The sequence below is a fragment of the Equus quagga genome, chromosome 10 (assembly GCF_021613505.1).
Source record: "Equus quagga isolate Etosha38 chromosome 10, UCLA_HA_Equagga_1.0, whole genome shotgun sequence".
Lineage (NCBI taxonomy): Eukaryota > Metazoa > Chordata > Mammalia > Perissodactyla > Equidae > Equus > Equus quagga.
The window spans coordinates 118333842-118353367 of NC_060276.1; the positions used below are offsets into that span (position 1 = coordinate 118333842).

Genomic DNA, 19526 nt, shown 5'->3' on the forward strand with positions numbered 1-19526 from the left:
GCTTATCCTTCTACTGCATCAAGCTCACAGAATGTTCACCTGCTTATGCTTCTACTGGATCAAGTTCACAGAATGTTCACCTGCTTATGCTTCTACTGCATCAAACTCGTGGAACGTTCACCTGTTTATCCTTCTTCTAGATCAAGCTCATAGAATGTTCATCTGCTTATCCTTGTACTGCATTAAGCTCATAGAATGTTTACCAGCTTATCCTCCTACTAGATCAAGTTCATAGAATGTCCACCTGCTTACCCTTCTACTAGATCAAGCTCACAGCATTTCTCCCTGCTTATCCTTCTACTGGATCAAGCTCAGAGACTGTTCACCAGCTTATCCTTCTACTAGATCAAGCTCATAGTATTTCCATCTGCTTATCCTTCTAGTGGATCAAACTCACAGAATGTTCACCTGCTTACCCTTCTACTAGATCAGGCTCACAGTATTTTCACTCTGAATTTAACAACAACAAAATAAGTGGTCGCTAGCTAGCATAAAAGGGCTATTTTAATTAATGGCTAGTGTATATACTTATTGCCCTACTGGTTAAAATAAAATAGAATGAATAAATGGGAAAGTAGACCAAAATACTAAGATAATGAAAAGGCAGGCTGTAAAAGTTTATCTTCTAGATGCAATGTGGCATCGTGAATTGGACCCTGAAACAGAAAAAGGGCATTAGTGGAAAATCTATAGTTCAGTTAATAGTGATGTACCAAGGTTAATTTCTTGACAAATACATCATGGTTATGCAGAAAGTTAACATTTGGGGAAGCTGGGGGACGGGAATACAGGAATTCTCTTTACTATCCTTGTAATTCTCCTGTCAATCTAAACTGATTCCAAAATAAAAATTTCACTAATATACAGATATAGATGATAGAGATAGAGATATAAATGCATGTGTGTCTCCCCAGTTGACTAACTGCTCTGCATTCTGTAGGTCAAAGTAGAGATAACAATGTGAACTACCTCACAGGGTTGTATAAGGATCATTTCTCATGGCTAAATTGAACTGATAACCTACTATGTAACATGGACTATGATATGCATCTCATCCTATTAAATCCGTACATTACCCCATGATGATGCTACTATCTCTCTCCATTTTATAGATGCAAAATCTGATGGACCGTGCTATGCGTTTCATCCCATTACATCCTCATGTCTACCTCATGAAGGTGCTACTGTCACTCTCCATTTTATAGATGCAACATCTGAGGCTGAGAGAAGTTGCGTACTGAAGGTCACTCATCTAGTAAGTGGTGGAGTGCAGATAACAATCCAGCTTTGTCTGCGAATCTGAACAATCCCTCAATACCATTTGATCTCCGCAGCAAGACAATTGGTGTTGACTTGTCCGTATAGTGCCAGAAGAGGATCACAGGTAGGCTGGATTGAGAAACTCACGATGACTAACCTAAACTGTAGAATTAAGAAGGACTGTGACACTGAACTCCCGAGGAGTTAATAGGTATATCATCTTTAAGGCAAAAGACAAGGCCCCACCAGGTGAAGGTAGGGGGCACATCTGGCTGCAAACCCACATGAGAGAGGGTGGGTGAGAAGTGTGTGGTTAAAGAGTAGAGAGCGGTTTCCATATCTTGGCAATTGTGAGTAATGTTGCAATGAACACAGGGGTGCAGATACCTGTTTGAGATTCTGACTTCATTTCCTTTGGCTATATACCCAGAAGTGGAATTGCTGGATCATATGGTAGTTCTATTTTTAATTTTTTGAGGAACTTCCATTCTGTTTCCTATAGCGGCTGCACCAATTTACATTCCCACCGACAGTGCACAAGGGTTCCCTTGTCTCCACATCCTCTCCAACAGCTGTTATCTTTTGTCACAATAGCCAAGATATAGAAACAATCTAAATGTCCATAAATGGATGAATGGATAAAGAAATGTGGTCTATATATACAATGGAATATTACTCAGCCTTTAAAAGGAAGTTAATCCTATCATTTGTGACAACATGGATGGACCTTGAGGGCATTATGCTAAGTGAAATAAGCCCGATGTGGAAAGACAAATATGGCATGATCTGATGTGGAACCTTAAATAGTCAAACTCATAGAAGCAGAGAGTCAAATGGTGGTTGCCCAGGGTTGGGGGGAGGGGGAAAATGGGGAGACTGGTCAAAGGCTACGAAGTTTGTTACGCAGGATGAATAAGTTCCGGGTATCTAATGTGCAGCATGGTGACTATAGTTAACAATACTGTATGGTATGCTTGAAATTTGCTAAGACAGTAGATCTTCAGTGTTCTAACCACAAAAAGAAAATGGTAACTATGTGAAATGATGGATTAGTTTGATTGTGGTGATCATCTCACTATGTGTATGTGTATTCTGACATCAAGATGGACATCTTAAAGATATACAATTTTTATTAGTCAATTATACAAAGAAAGCTGAAAAAACTTATGGGAAATATTTGTTTTTGTTTGGTAGAGTGACTCAATTTCACTATAAGAAAATGAAATAGTTTTTCCATCTCTGTTACCATTTATATAAATGCCTATCCATGCACACATAGTATGTTGTGAAAACAGATAATACTGCAGAGCGCACACACACACATGCACACAAAGCAGAGAGTGCCACAGAAATCCACAGGTGCAACCAAAGTGTGTGTATATCATGATTCAGACATCAGGGATCTGTTCCTCTCTGGGGACTTTGCGGACCTACAGGTAATGGAAGAAAAGCCTACGAGAGGATGGCTCAATGTATAACCACTTTGAAAACAAAACAAAACTCCCAGAAAGACCCTAGAAATGTCGCACCCTGCTAGAGATTCCAGATCCCCAAGAGAGTTCCCAGCCACAAATAGCCCCCTGGTGGAACAGGCTGCAAGGGTGCAATGAACGGGTTTACCTCTGCTCAGGTGAGATGCTCTGAGCACCCTTGAGGAAGGCAGAGGACTGTGGGGGGCAGTTGTGTCTGCAGCCCTTAGATCCAGCTACTGCTAACAGCCTGCATGCAGGTGTGGCAGCACCAGGTATGGTTTCATCACCAGCTAGTTTTCTGATGACAAACTATCACACTCAGGATATGTTCCATCGGGAAAATCTGAACCCTCTGTGTGGAACATCATAAGACTCTCATCTTATAGTTCTTAATTTATATTCAGAAACTAAAGAAATGCATCAATTAACAAAATATCATGCAATTTTCTAAAGCTGTAAAAGGAGTGTTTTTATAACAGCAATGACAACAAAATATTTTTTAAAACTTTCAAAGATGATAGATACATCCAGGCACACTGCCTATGGGAAAGCATGTTTGATGAAGTATGATCACACATTTCCAGGCATGTGTTGATGAGCAAATATCCTTGCTTGTCAGATGGTGTAGCTTTGAGTATTATTCCTCCTTCCATACTAGATGGAAAGGGATATGCACAAAACCTGCTCACCAGGCTTTAAAAGTACAGCACACTGCTCTCCCAGGAAATGCTATGACTGTCATTCAATGAAGATCACAGGAGCTCAAATGGTGAGCACTGGACGCTTCATTCATTCGGCAGATATTTATTAAGCAATGACTTCCTATGATCAGGAATCATGATGGAGTTTACCACATTCCAGGAACTGTTCAAGTTCATTAGAGATATTAACTCATTCATTCCTCACCATCACTCCCATTTCACAGCTGAGAAAACTCTGGCCAAGATTACACAGCAAGTAAGTGGCAGTATCAGGTGGAGCTGCAGAGTCTGCACCCAGAATCTGTGCTCAGATTCTCAGAACCCCACAGGGAACATGTAGATATATGAATAAGGATCTCGCCCTACGGAAACTCAAAGTCTTGAAGTATGGCTCAGATATACCCACAGATAACTCTGATTGGGGGCCAAGAAAAAGCACAGAGGATGCCTCTGACCTGGGAACACCTGCCCTGAGTCAACAGATGTTGAATTGGGTTGCAGAGGAGAAACAGGCTAGGAAAGTTAGAGATAAAGTTGCAAGAGAGATAAAAGAAAAACACGTTAAGGAATCTGGATTATTTTTTTCTGAAAATGTATGAGCAGAGAAAAAAGCATGGTCTAAATTTAAAATTTGATCGAGTAATTGTCAAATGCATGCTTTTAACATCTTGATGGCACATTGCCATGACGAGGAGTCACAGAAGGATGATAGCTGAGTTACTCAATCTCTGTAGGCAAGTGCAGAGAAAATTCTACAATTTACTCCGTGACTCTTGTTAGGAACAGCTGTTTCCAAACCAGGTTTCTATTTTTGTCCTTTCGAATCCTGCCACCCAGCAAGTCAAATCACTCTTAATGGTAAGAGCATATGCTAGTCATTCTTATGCTTCATCTGGGCACAGAGTTTTATGAAATATCCTATTTGTCATTTTTCTCCTCTTGGGGTCTCCCCACCTGGATAACATGGGTTCCCAGGATTGATGTAAACTACAATGAAGCATATGATGAGTGAAATTCGCACTAAATGCTTTCTTGCCCAAGATGCTAGATTTCACACACTCCTTGATTTATTCATTCCAAGGACAAAACCCCACAAATTATAGATGGGAGATATGACAAAATTATCTGGGTCCCATCAACTTATTATCAGGGCAAAAATAAAGAAGAACAATCTGCTGATGTCAGTGTTCAAATGAGGGATAAAGAACTGAAGAACGCTCTCAAAATTAATTGACACGGTTTGAACAGTTAAGGGTGACTACTTAAACAATATATCAAACTGCTAAATAATCTGAGTCAGAGATTGGCAAACTTTTCCTCTAAAGTGCCAGGCAGTAACTATTTTACGTTTTGTGAGTCCCTTTCCCAACTACTCAGCTCTGCTGTTGTAGCTCAGAAGGAGCACAGACAAGACATCAACCATCTACAAATGAGTGTGACTGTGTTTCAATAAAACTTTATTTACAAGATCAGGAGTCAGCCAGGATTTGGCCCATGTCCCCTGCTCTGGTTTGTTGGGCCCTGCGCTGTTAGTGAATTTAGATTCTGGGGTAGGGTGAGTGCATCAACCCTGAATTTACTCCGCAATGTTGACTTCTTCAGTATAGGGGGGAAATGTCACCACCACTTCTCCTAACAGTTTATTTTTTTCACTCAACTGAATTCCTTCTTAATATCTTCTACAAAATGGAAAACTAAAAAACATATCTTAGCCTCGAATGTAAAGCTAAGCATGTTCTAGCTCCAGTCCACCTTTGCAATATCACAACTTGCTTGAGTTGAGTCTTATCTAAATGCTTCAGTAAATAGCTTGTCCCATCTCGCCTTCTAGAAAGTTCTGTTGTATGATATTTGCTCTGCCAGGACTTTCCCCAACCTCAAAATCATTTCTACGAATCCTGGAAAGCCTGGAATATGCACTTGCTTTTTCCTTTGCTGAGAAAGATTCACCCTGAGCTAACACCTGTGCCAATCTTCCTCTATTCTGTATGTGGGTCACCACCACAGCATGGCCACCGACAAGTCATATAGGTTTGCACTCAGGAACCAAATCCAGGCCACCGAAATGGAGCATGCTGAACTTAACCACTAGGCCATGCTGCCCTCTGCCCTTCCTTTTTATTTAAGCCTTCTATGACCACCACTGCAGGAAATGTTTTCCTATTCTCCATTTCTTTGTCATTTTTCAAGTTGATCATTTATGGGATGTCTGACAATCAATTCTATGTACATCTTATCATTCCAATGGGACCAAGAGTACTTAAAAATAAACTCTAATTCACTGTTGAATCAACTGAAGTCCACAGTATAATACCTTCCAAATAGATAGTGTCCAATATACTTATTAAATGAATGAAATAATTGATTAATCAATGAAAAGTATTGCTGGGGAAAAAAGACAATTCTACACGAGTGTGATTATAAATTCATATTTCCAACCACTTTTGTCCCTCAACTTTGCTAGGATTTTTCATTTCCCTAGTGGGTTCCATTCCAAAAGTTCTCTCCTCCAGACTTTTACCAAACGGCTTGTCCTCTTACTCTCAAAACAGAGCCTCATCTTCCATTTCATCCAGGAAAAGAAGTTCATGAGCATGACATACCTCATCTCTCTGCCCTGCCAGACCTCAATTTGTCCACCATGGCCACATCCTTCCCACTTCCCTGCCACTTTTCCGACATGCACATCCTTAGCCTCCTTCTCCCACAGACCATGCTAGACCATGTCAACTCAATGTGCTCCATCTCAAAAGTGATTAATCCAGACATCCCATTATCCAACCACAACCCCCTGCCTTCTTATATGGCTTTCTCAACAATGGGCCCAAACTCTGCAGTATTTAACTTTGTGGTATTGTGGTCATATGTTTTGTCAAATGAAACCAATGCAATCAAAGCATTCTGTCAAGGCACTAAGACTGTGATCATTCAGCAGTTCCATTTGCCCATTCATTCCAAATGGCAGTTTTTGGGGTGTTAGCTAATTTTATCCTATCTATCTGGTCCTGACTGCCACCTCAGATCATGTAATACATCATGTCCATCATATTCTTGCCAAAGCATTGAATTCCATAGAACCTGTGACAAGTATTCACACCTCTCCAGTAAGATACCAGCCTTCTATGAAAATATCTGTGAGTTCTTTATAAATGTAGATCTTCTCAGCAATTTGCCATTCTCAATTATCCCTTGTATCCTAATTATCTCTCTATAAAAGTTTACTCAAGAGAATTAATTATACTTCAATCTTTCCCACTACAAACATTCTCCTTGTATTTGAGAAATTTCTCATCTTCCACCACCCTTCCATCCATCTGGCCTCCGCCCCTACCTCTCCACTGAAAATGTACTTATTAGCATCACATGTGTAATAAATACTATGAACTCTTTTAGTCCTCATCTTGACTTGTTAGCAGCATTCATTTCTACTGATCATGCTTTTCCCTGAATCTTCTATTTTCTTCTCATCTCCCCAATCACTCTCACTATCTTTTTTGTTAATCATCATCATCCATCTCACCTTTTATGTGAGAGTTCCTCAAGGCTTGGCCCTTGACCCTCTTCTCTTCTCATATCAAGTGATCCCATACCTCCCCACACGCCAACCAAACAGAGGTCTCTTCCCGTGAGTCCTAATTCCTAAAGGGAACCTCTATCTACCCAATCACACAAGCCAAAACCATGAGAGACATCTTTGATGTCTTCCTTTCCCCCAAACCCAATATCCAGTCAATTGCCAATACCAAAGGATTACCAATGCAACCATGCTCTTCCATTGCCTGCTTCATCTAGTGAAACTATTTGTCCTTCAAACCCAAGCTCAAGTATTTTTTCATTTATGTATTCAGTCAGAAATTATTTCTTAAAATGTCAGGCACGATGCTAGGTTCTGGGGATACAGATGTGAGTATAATAACACATCTGCTATCATAGATCTTACACTCTAGTGGATGATAGGCACACCTTGCCCTTACTAGGTGCACTTATAAACACTTTACGTGTTGACTTAATCATCACAACAATCCTCTATGACATTCCTATAATAACAATCCTATTAGTCCAATTCTAAAGAGGAGGGAACTGATATGTAGTTATTCCTTAATTTATCCGTATTCCCACTCCTCTACCCTTTCCATATACTGGTGTTGGGCGATGTTCCTCACCTGCAGTTTTAAATACTCCCCAAACGGCAATGATTACATATACTTCTTCCTATTGGACATATTGACCTTGATGTAGGGTACCTCATCAGCTGCATCACCTCTTGTTTACATTTTCATCTCTAGCAATACTGAGCTGCTTTTTTGCCCACCATGAGCATCTTGCTCCCGCTGAGAACAAACTTCCCACCTTTCCTCTCCTAGCCAATACTTCAAAACGTCAGCCTGCAAAAGGTCAGCTCCTGCCAGGAGGTTCTCTGCATTCCCAGGTTGGGTGAACTACCTCTAACTCTTACTTACCAGGAACAGCTCCCTCACCGGTTCATTATTCTGAGATGATCTCTTTAGATATTCATCTCAACAAACAGAATGTAAGCTACAAGAGGTCAGAGACCCTGTATTCTTTGCCTTCATGCCCTAGAAGCTAGCCCCATGCCTGGCCCACTGTGTACAGTCAATACATGAATGCATGTCAGTTAGATTTAACTGAATGAGTGACCTGATAAATGAAGATAACGTGTGAGCTTCTTTCAAAGGTAAAAAAGCTGTGGGATGCCTCCTGGCACACGTAATAGCGATACTAGCAAGATGGGGCAGTTTTGCCCACTCTTGGGAAGCTGACGAAAATGTTTGCCAAAATCTGAAGATAGAACCTGAACATAACCACCTTCTAATAAACTACCAGAGCTTCTTGCTGTTATTTTTTTTCTAACAAAAGTATCAATCGCTCTCTGAAAGCTGTGCTATTGCATGAGGGAAAGAGATGCCAAATTCAGTGACTGTAAGAAGCAACTCAGAGCGATATGGACTCAAGCCAATGAGTTGCTTTTGGAACTTGCACTTAAGGTAAAGGAGAAATGCCAGAAGCTGCGGTGCCTTAGACGCAGGCATCAGTGAATTTTGAAAGCATTTCTCTGCACGTGGAGAAAGTCTACATTCTTGAACACTCAGGAAAATATGATTTCCACCCCCCTGTGCTTCTGCAGACGCCATCTATAGAATTAATTTATCCATTCCATTGACATTTATTACTTGCCTTTAGGCAGAGTAAAAGGGAGGTGGGGAGGAGAACCTCCTTCAGGGTGACCTTGACTTGGGAGAGAAATGGAAATGAAGTCAGAACTCAGAGTTTAACCATTCTCTTCCAAGACTACAGGAAATTTCCAGTGATGACTAAGAGGCAAAAAACTCTAAACTCTACTATAAGGAAATCTTAGGGAAGTTATTCTGGTCCCAGCTAAGGGAGGGTATGTTAGGGAAAAGGGCAAAAATCCTCAGGTTGAGTACCAGGAGCAGAAGGGAGAGAAATCTAGGGAGTGTTGACTATTTGTTCAGCAAGTATTTACTGAACACCTACTATGTGGTTATTCGGGGCACAGAGATAGAATGGTGAGTAAGGCAGCCCAGATCCCTGCTCCCACGGGACTTACATTGTAATAGGGCAGACACACTATGAGCAAATAAATTAATAAACAGATAAAATATCAGATGTGCAAGGAGTTAAAATAAGGTGGTATGATGAATCCCTGTGGTGGGGGAGCGGGGACAAGAACTTTTGATTTGGTAGCCCAGGGAGACCTCAGAGAGGCAACATGTGACTGAAGGATCAAATCCATGCAAAGATCAGGGGATGAGCTTTCCAACAGAAGGAGCTATCTATGGAAAGGCCCCAAGGTGGCAACAAGATTAAGGTGTTGGGGGACCCAAGAAAAAGCCCAGAAAGGGAGAAGGAAAATGAAGCAGTACTGGGTCGTGGTAGGACCGTGCACAGCCAGGATGCAGAGTTCACATTTATTCTCAGTGGATGGTAATATACTAGAGTGTTTTAAGAAAGGAAGAAAAGCCATGTGAAGATGGAGGCAGAGATTGGAGTGATGCATCTACAAGCCAAGGAATGCCAAGGATTGCTGGAAACCAGCAGAAGTTAGGGGAGGTAAGGAAGGGTCCTCCTCTAGAGCCTTTGCGGGGAGCATGGTCCTGCTGATCTTTGATTTCAGACTTCGGGTCTCCAGAACTGAGAGAGAGAATAACTTTCTGTTGCTTGTAAGCCACCTGTTTGTGCTACTTTGTTAGCAGCCCTAGGAAACTCATACAATACATTGAATGCATGATTATTAAAGCTCATCCAGGTGTCTGGGTGGCGAATGAATTGCAGACAACAAAGAAGAAGTGAGGAAAGCACCTAGACATCAACTAGGGAGATGAGTTTGAGGTGATGGTGGCCAGGAGGAGGCCGTAATTGATGGACATAAAAAAGTGGGTCAGTGTCAGGTATACTTAGAAGATAAAGCTTATGGGACATCCTGTTGGAATATGAGTTTTGGGGTGGAGGGGGGGTCAAAGACAGAGGCTTTGCGGGATCAAAGAACTCCAGCTATGGAGGTTGAGTCACTGAGTGAAGAGCGGTGCAGTTTAATGAGATCAGCTGAGATCAGCGAGACCGGGTGCACGTGGGCTTAGGAAATAAGATCTCTAGAACGGATCTTTCAAATAGGATGTACCCACTGAGCATCCATATCCCATGTCATGTGGGCAGTGGGACAGAGGAGTTCGGGGTTCCGAGGAAGGGTCAGGGCTGGGTATAGGGGCTACCAGCACTCAAATGCTATTTGAGGTCAAGGGTTTGGATGAGATCACAGAGGGTGAGAATGTAGATAAAGAAGGGAGGAGCCCAGGAGAGAGCCTTGGAGGTCTCCAACTTTGAGAGGTAGGTCAGAGGAGCCAGCAATAAAGTTGAGAAGGAACTTCCATGAGTTCCATTGCACCAATCTCTGCAAGGAGAGCCCTAGGGCTTAAAACCCTGACATAGACATCAAGTGAAGCTGGGTGGGGCCACTTGCTCTTTTGATAAGAAAACTGCAGGGGCAGGCTCCGTGGCCGAGTGGTTAAATTCGAGCGCTCCGCTGCCGCGACCCAGGGTTTGGATCCTGGGCGTGGACATGGCACTGCTGGTCAGGCCACGTTGAGGCAGCGGCCCGCATCCTACAAATAGAAGGACCTGCAACTAAGATATACAACTGTGTACAGGGGGGGTTTGGGGAGATAAAGCAGAAAAAAAAAAAAGATTGGCAACAGTTGTTAGCCCAGGTGCCAATCTTTAAGAAAATAAAAAAAAAAAGAAAACTGCAATTTGTAGGACTACTGTCCTGAGCACCTATTCAACAGCCCTGACACAGATCAGGGTGCGGAATGAAGAGCCTTCTCAAGACTCACCCACCCACTTGATCTGAAGGGACCCAACAGCAGCCCAGGGTGCAGTTACACAAACTGAGAGCCATAACCTGTTTCCTAGAGATAGCTGAGGATTGCAAGGAAATCATAAATCCTGTTAGGTTAAAGCAGGGGGTCCTATTCCAGAGTCCCAAAGTAGCAATGTGGACATTTTCAATATTTCGACAGTCCTGATGGAATTTTTACATTTAACAGCTATAAGTGGTCACAGGCTGATGTAAAGGGGATGGGATCTTTTTTTTAATTGAGTTAATGATAGGTTACAATCTTGTGAAATTTCAGTTGTACATTAATGTTTGTCAGTCATGTTGTAGGTGCACCCCTTCACCCTTTGTGCCCACCCCCCACCCCACCTTTCCCCTGGTATCCACTAAACTGTTCTTGGTCCATAGTTTTAAATTCCTCATATGAGTGGAGTCATACACAGATTATCTTTCTCTCGCTGGCTTATTTCACTTAACGTAATTCCCTCAAGGTCCATCCATGTTATTGCAAATGGGATGATTTTGTTCTGTTTTGCAGCTGAGCAGTATTCCATTGTATATATGTACCACATCTTCTTTATCCATTCGTCTGTTGCTGGGCACTTAGGTTGCTTCCATGTCTTGGCTATTGTAAACAGTGCTGCAATAAACACTGGGGTGCATAGGACTTTTGGGATTGCTGACTTCAAGCTCTTTGGATAAATACCCAGTAGTGGGATGGCTGGATCCTATGGTAGTTCTATTTTTAGTTTTTTGAGGAATCTCCATACTGTTTTCCATAGTGGCTGATGAGGATTTTTAGGCTGTTTAATTTTAAAACGGTTTATGATGAGGATTTTTAGGCTGGTTACTTTTAAAACTGTAGATGAGAAGTAGGCTCCGAGGACTGGAATTTTGCTTGCCCTTTTGAGACATTTGCGTTTGTGAAGGAAGGGGGGATGACCTTGTAGGGACCTGAAATTGGCCACCCCAGGATATGTCTCTTTGGCATCAGGATTGTTTTGGGCTGATTGCTTTCGATAAACTGGGACAGGGAAGGAGGCTCTGGGGAATGGAACTTGCCCTTGTTGGGACACATTTACATTTGTAAGGTAAATCTATCTGTAAAAGGTGCCTCCCTCTCTGTACCAGGAAGAAGAGGAGAGATGACCTTATCCCTAGAAATTCTTAACGGGGAAGGCAAGAACTTCAGTTGGTTGCTGTCTGGCAATCTCATGTAACTGGTTTAGGGTGGTGGCGTCTAACCTTTCTAACCTTTACTTAATCCGATTTGATTCTTGTCTAAAAGTCATGGGATCACCCAATGACCAGACCCCACCTGCACTGATACCATTTTAACTTTTTTTCACGTTCTTTCCTTTGTCTTGTAAAGAGATGAATCATATACCTATGCCTTAAATTTAGCCCTAACCCTCAACTCGGGGCAGCAGCAGGAGCTCTGACTGCCCGTGGGTTCTGTCCCCACACACCAGCTCTGCCTGCCCATGGGCCCTGTCCCCATGCCAGTTGGGGCAGCAGAAGCGGCGGCAGCAGAAGCTCTGACTGCCCATGGGTCCTGTCCCCATGCTACACTATTCTCTAAATAAAAGAGCGCTACTGCCAGATCTTAAGAGTCTAAGAAATCTTTCTTTCGACTCCTCGGCTCACTGACCCCGCATCAGTGGCTGCACCAGTTTGCATTCCCACCAGCAGTGTATGAGGGTTCCTTTTTCTCCACAACCTCTCCAACATTTGTTACTATTAGTTTTAGATATTTTTGTCATTCTAACGGGTGTAAGGTGATATCTTAGTGTAGTTTTGATTTGCATTTAAGGGGATGGGATTTTTGTTGTTGCTTATTTATTTATTTTGTTCTCAATGAAAATCCTAACAATGCAGCATGGGAACATTGTCAAATTAACCAGAAGCTCTAAAGGAGAGGAGGAGTCCTTAGTTCTTAAATGGGAATATGGACAATTAACTGGCAAACTAGTTTTATTAGATTGACACAATCATTCAGAACATGTGGACAGTAGAAGGACATTTATTTTAGAAGGTTCTCAGAAGTAAATATTTCAGGAGCTATTATATGAAAGACATTGCCAAGACAGCTACAATTCGACTAGAGCTAGAGTGAAAGTGCACATTGGACCCTACCGCCATCTCCCAACTTCCTTTTATGCTAGAGCCTTTTCACAAAGATAAAACTTACCCCTATCTAAACCCAAACAGAGTAATCACTCTGCAAACACATTCCCTTACAAAAAAGAGAGAGAAACAATTCGAGGTGTCACCATTCCCTTACCCCTATAATATTAAATCATTATTTATGAAATGTAAACTACAGCAGGAGTCTAATGTTCCTAGGATTAAAAGGGATAACCTGCTGAATTCTGTGGAAGGATGACTTAATCGCAGCCATTCTATCAAGTTGATGAGGATCAAGGCTGCTCCGGGGAGAGAAGCCCAAGGCGCCCTGCCCTATATACTGATCTATATCATCCTCTGGGAAGCATAGGATGTCCTGACTTAATCCGATCTGATTCTTATCTAAAGTTATAGGACCACCCAATAACCACACCCCACCTGCACTGATACTATTTTAACGATTTTTTCATGATCTTTCCTTTGTCTCATAAAGAAATAACTCACATACCTATGCCTTATAAATTTAGCTCTAACCCTCAACACCTTGCAGCTCTTACTGCAAGGTCCTGTCCCCATGCCTGCATCTCTTACTGCCCATAGGTCCTGTCCCCATGCCTGCAGCTCTTACTGCCCATGGGTCCTGTCCCCATGCTATTCTCTAAATAAAAGAGCACTACTGCCAGACCTTGAGAGTCCAAGAAATCTTTCTTTCAACTCTCGACTCACTGAGCCCGCATCAAAGTGAGCCCATAGATTTCACTCGTGAAACAGACATGATTGGGAAATACAGCGGAGTCACTGAACTCAAACAGTAGTGATCATTTGGAAGGGTTTTAGTTGGGAGCAGACATCATTATTGCTCAGAAAAAAATGCTCTTTTGATCAGGGAGTTTAAATGGCCTGATTCTCTCTGTGTTTGCATAAACCATAGGAGTGTGTTTGGGTTCACAGGTTTAGAAAACAAGATGTCTTGATGTTTAGAAGTCTGGTCATTTCCCATAGCCAGAAGGAAACTATGTCTTGTATTTTAACAATGTTTCACTGTGAACTTGATTTCAACTAAATGTGACAAAGGGATAATGCTTCACAATAGAGTAGTGGCAGAGAGATTAATACAGTGTCATACATTGATGGTATTTCCAGCACTCAAACAAAACATTTCTAACACATCCAATACGTTTCTAAAAAAAAATCATAGAGCAGCTATTGCCATGCCTCTGGGATTATATGGTAACCCTGGGTTCCCAACCATCATTCAGGACCCTGGACACTCTCTTTCAGACCCATATGGCTCATGTCTCCCAAGAGTCGGCTGTCAAAGCCAAATGCCAGTGCCATCTCCTCTTGCTCATCAGCCTTCCTCAGATTCAGAGCCGGAGGTATTCTGGTCATCTCTCCCAGAAGTGGGGCTCCCTAGCTTTGTATATGTAACTTTCTTAAATAACGTGTTACTTTCTGGCCACTTCTATTACTGTGATTTATGTACAGTTTTCAGGGGTAGCTGCTAAGCTGTTTTGGATCCCAACAGGCCTTCAGCGGGAGAAGGAATGAATGAGTGAACCAGCGCATGAACCGCGGTCTGTAACTCCATCTTTAGAGACGCCATCATCTATAAACTCAAATAAAAACAACCGTCTCCACACAGGCCATAACCTCATGGAAATACAATGGAAATACCTCGTCTTAATAAATAGGAAGACAAGTTTTCACTTCTTGCTACTCTAAAATAAGACTGTAAATAGAGGAGGGCTGGCTGAAAGAGTGGCAGCCTAGTAGGGTTAATCCTGTTCAGATTAAACATACCAGTTCATTCATTTAACCCACATTAAATCTCTGTCCTGTGTCCCGTGCTGGCGAGATAATGATGGGATGCAAAGGCAGGAAGAGGTATGAACATCCTATGAAGGCTGTCCAGACCAGCAGTGAAGAGGAATCCTTTCGTCCTAGATTCCAGGTAACCACAGGTTTAAGAAATGGTCCCTGCTCCGAGATGCTCAGAATTTAATAGGACCCCACATAACCTTTTTGAAGTATAAGATTTCATAGGTTATGTGCTGCGATAGGGATGGATCACAGACTACCCTTTCTCCATATCTTTGCCTCAGGCACACTGTGATCCAGCATTACTCAACTCCTTGCAGTCTGCAGAACAAGCCATTTGCTGGTTCTCTTCATTCCCAGCACTGATAAAGAGGGTAGTGGTTGGGGGGCCGGCCCTGTGGCCAAGTGGTTAAGTCTGCATGCTCCGCTTTGGCGGCCCAGGGTTGTACCGGTTTGGATCCTGGGCACAGACATGGCACTGCTCATCAAGCCATGCTGAGGCAGCGTCCCACATGCCACAACTAGAAGGACCAACAACTAAAACTACACAACTATGTACTGGCGGGCTTTGGAGAGAAAAAGGAAAAATTGAAAAAAAAAAACTCTTTAAAAAAAAAACCAGGGTAGTGGTTGGGAGGGTGGAAAGAGCTAGAAGGAGAGCAAGAGAGCAAGCACACCCTGTGGCTACTCCTTCCCAGCCCTGCCTCCTTTGGAAACATTTCTTGGGTTGCCTCGGCTGAGTGAGGCCCTCCTTGCTGTGTGCGCCACTAACATCTTGTGCAAACAAATGTTGATGCCCTATTAAATTGCTTGGGGTTCCCTAGGCTTGCCACCACCACCCACCCACCCATCCAACCAACCATCAGGTGACCATGTGTTCCTTTAGGGCAGGAACCAGAGTTTCTATTTATTTTTGCTTCTGACCCAGTGCCAGATACACAGCTCAATCAATATTGCTGAACCAATTAATAGATGAAAGCATTCCATATATTATCCTTTCATATCTTTGGAGGTAAACTGATTTCCAGAGTCCCTCGGAATCTTTGAAACATCCATAAGAGAGAATAATGAAAGAGTGAGAAAGCACTTTATTGCTTTACGCTAGCAAAATTTGATGGTCATGTGCTTTTCTATGTCTTGTGCATCTTCTTGCCTTATTCAGGTGACCCACTGTCTGGGACACTATGTTTCATGTCTTTGCATGGGCACTTCTACTCACCCTCCCCTGTTGTACTTTCAACCCACATCTACTGCAGATTCTGGTGGATGTCTTAACCCTCAGCATGGATATGCCATTTTAGGCATCTCATTTAAGTCTTTGTGAAATAGGCCACATTTTATTATGATCAGATATGTGTGTCCTGCACTTGCAGAGTGTACACTGTATAAGCAACTTTGGGTCAGTAGCTGGGTCTTATCCAAGATCCCCAATGACTAGCACGATGCCTGATCCATCATGGCGGTGGCTTAGCCGATGCTGCATCAAGAATGAAGTATCAACTCAAAATGCTATTGTAGGTTGAGGTAGGAAGAATAATGGCCTCCGAAAGATGTCCACATCCTCATCCTCCAGAAACTGTTATCTTCCACGGCAAAAGGGACTTTGTAGATGTGATTAAGGTAAGGGTCTTGAAATGGGAAAATTACCATGGATTATCTGGGTGAGTCCAATATAATCACAAGGGTCCTTAAAATCGGAGGCAAGAGAGTCAGAGTAAGTGAAGGAGATGGGATTATGGAAGCAGAGATCAGAGAGAGAGGGAGGTTTGAAGATACTGCATTGATGGCTTTAAAGATGGAAGAAGAGGTCATGAGCCAAGGAATGCAAGTGGCTTCTAGAAGCTGGAAAAGGCAAGGAAACAGATTCTCCCCTAGCACCTCCAGAAGGAACACAGTCCAGCTGTCACCTTGATTTTAGACCACTAGACCCATTTCAGACTTCTGACCTCCAGAACTGTAAGTTCACAAATTGGTGTTGCTTTAAGCCAGGAAGTTTGTGTTAATTTGTTACAACAGCAATAGGAGACTAACACATAGTGGAGAGAGGGGTTCTTGTTTTAATCAGCTACACAACATGGGACTGTATTTACAGTTGGGTGAAAACATCCTCATTCTATTGTCTTGACATAGAATGTGTGCTTTTAATTTCTGTGGGGACCCTATCAGAAATGGCCCCTTTGGCCATCTGACTGCTTAGTGCCTGTGACAAAATGAAGCTCTGGATATTGCAAAGTGGCAGAAGAACAATGCCAAAGCTCTAAGATCAAGAAGAAGGTGACCTGGGTGAGCCGAAAGGCCAGAGCTGATCAACATCAGCATTTCTCACCTTTGTAGATTCCGTTACTTCCTCCATGGACTTCTCCTCTTGTGGTCACTTCTTCTACATGTGCTCCTTGGTCTGATGAGAAGTAGATGAGGGTGTTATTAGCCAGTCTCAACTCATCTAGAACATTCAAGATCTGCCCTGAAAGAGAGAAAATACTCAATTTTAAAACAGTTCAATCTTTACAAAAGAAAGGGAGATTATTTGCCTTCATCGCCTTGTCTGTTAATTTCTCAAGGTGGGAAGGAGATGCTCTTGTACACTGGAGCTCTCCAACGCTGATCCCAACAGGAGATGCAACGTGATGAGGGGGACTAACCGTGGCAGGGTTCTTGGCAAAGACAACAAGAAGATTCAGTCAATGAATTAAGTGTCACCTTACAAGCATCACTTGAAACTCTACACATCATGGAGTGATTTTGTAGAGAGGCCTGATAAACTATTCTAGAACAATCAGGCTCATAGATTATGAGCGACTTGGAGGAAGGTGTCACGAGAGAAGCCAAATTGTTGCAATCACCAGCTGCCCATAGTCTTGAGGTTATAAAGTCTACTATTTTGCCCTGTTGAATGGAAAAAATGAAACCATCAATGCTCCTCTTCCATGAACAAATATGTCTACAAATATTTTATGATGAACATTCTCTTTTAACTTTTACTTACAGTAGATAATCAAGTCTAAAACCGTCTATCATGGTATCAATATTCCTCATATTTTCCATTTTCTTGTCCTCACCTCCTTTCCCAAAACCTAGCATTGATTATTATCCCCAAATAACGACACTTCAAAACAATAACAGTATCAACAACAACAATAATTGCTACTATCTGTTGAGCACTCTCTATGTGCAAAGGACTTTATTACATGTTCTCTTGTTTACACCACACTAACACCTATGGGTAAATAGCACTGGCTCCATTTTACAGATGAGAGCAACAATGCTCTGAAAAGATCAGTAACCTGCTCAAGGCCACACAGTTAGGAAGTGGGAGAGCAAGAAAGTAAGAGTTAAACTTGATTCTAAAACCCAGACTCTCAAACCGTGTGTGTAGTTAAGTGGATGGAATCAGTGAGAATCACAGAGGAGTAAAAAAGACATTAAGGGAAAAAAAATTAGAGATACATACTGAAATACCCATGGATGAAACAATATGATGGCTCCTGTCTTCTTCAAATTAGTAGAGGAAGATGGGGAGTGAGTATGGGGTAGAGATTAAACAAGATTAGGCATGAGTTCATAACTGTTAAATGTGGATCAAGGCCACATGGGAGTTTACTGTACTTTTCTGTCTACTTCTGTTTATGCTTAAAATTTTCCATGAGAAAAAAAGTAGAAGCCAGTGGAAGACTGGAGAAGCAGCTGAAACATGGACTCTGATTAGGAAACTATCACCGGCTCTCAAATCAGAAGAAAATGATGGTCAAACTAGAGGCATATCATTTACAATTTCCACAGAGATCTAGATGACTCGAATGCTGCTAGTTTAATTTACTCAGTTAATGCATGCTGTCATACTTTAGAGTATTACATGGTCTGCCTCCAGGTTTTTATGTTTGATTGCTAAGAGTTTTAAGCCTCACCTCTTCCTCTTCCACTTGTGCCACAGAGGCTGATAAGAAAGCCTGGGTGCTCCCTCCTCCAGCGCCCATGGGAGATCCAAACTAGGCAAGCTCCTGCCTGCCTGCGGGAACCCTCATCTGAGCCCCAACTCCTACCCACCATGAAAGCTGAATCAGTCTAGTTCCCATCTCTCTCAAGCTACTTTCACACCAGCTTAGAAAAGACCCTGCTCTCCCCAGAGAGCCTCATTTTGTGACCAATAAACCTTTGCATGTCCTCTTGGCGTGGCTGTGGCATCATTACTCTCCACATGTGAACCAAATTTTTGGTCAGTTGGAATTCTACAAGGATGCCAAGTATTCGCAGCAGAAATAACAACTGAATATGGGGACATGCTATCCAGCAGGTAGGTCACACCCCAGTGGAGACAGGCCCTCCCCCCCAGGTTTGCACCCTCACTGACTTGGCCCAGAAAAGGGAGAGAAGGACTGCAGAGTCAACTCTCCACAGAGGTGGCAGAGATGATTTCTGAGGCAAAAGCAGGATCCAGTCATTTGTTACAAGACATATTTTTGCTATTTGATTGCAAATGCCACAGGCTAGAGTACGTTCAATCTTTCTCAATGTTTTAACTCAAATAATAAACATTCCTAGAAGCCACATCATATACATAAATGTCATACTCAGAACCAAGGAATAAGATGCATGAGGGCGATTTTAGCGATTTGTCTCCCATGACAAATCATTATCAGACAGACATTTATTATGGTGTTATTGGTACAGCTAGGCAAACCACCTGTGCACTTGGGCTTGGGGTTATTCGGCTCTGATATTCATTTAAGCCTTATCACTTTGAAAAAGGTAATCAGTTTAATGAGTTGACAT

General features: G+C 42.3%; 1 protein-coding gene across 4 annotated transcripts in view; it reads right to left on the reverse strand.

Annotated features, from left to right (window-relative positions):
* STS (steroid sulfatase) overlaps window positions 1-19526 on the reverse strand; it is a 175330-nt gene that overhangs the window by 27277 nt on the left and 128527 nt on the right. For all 4 annotated transcript variants that reach the window (XM_046674064.1, XM_046674065.1, XM_046674066.1 and 1 more), the window contains one exon: window positions 17083-17220. In XM_046674064.1, coding sequence (XP_046530020.1) covers window positions 17083-17220 — 138 coding nt within the window. The remainder of the gene's footprint in view (window positions 1-17082; window positions 17221-19526) is intronic.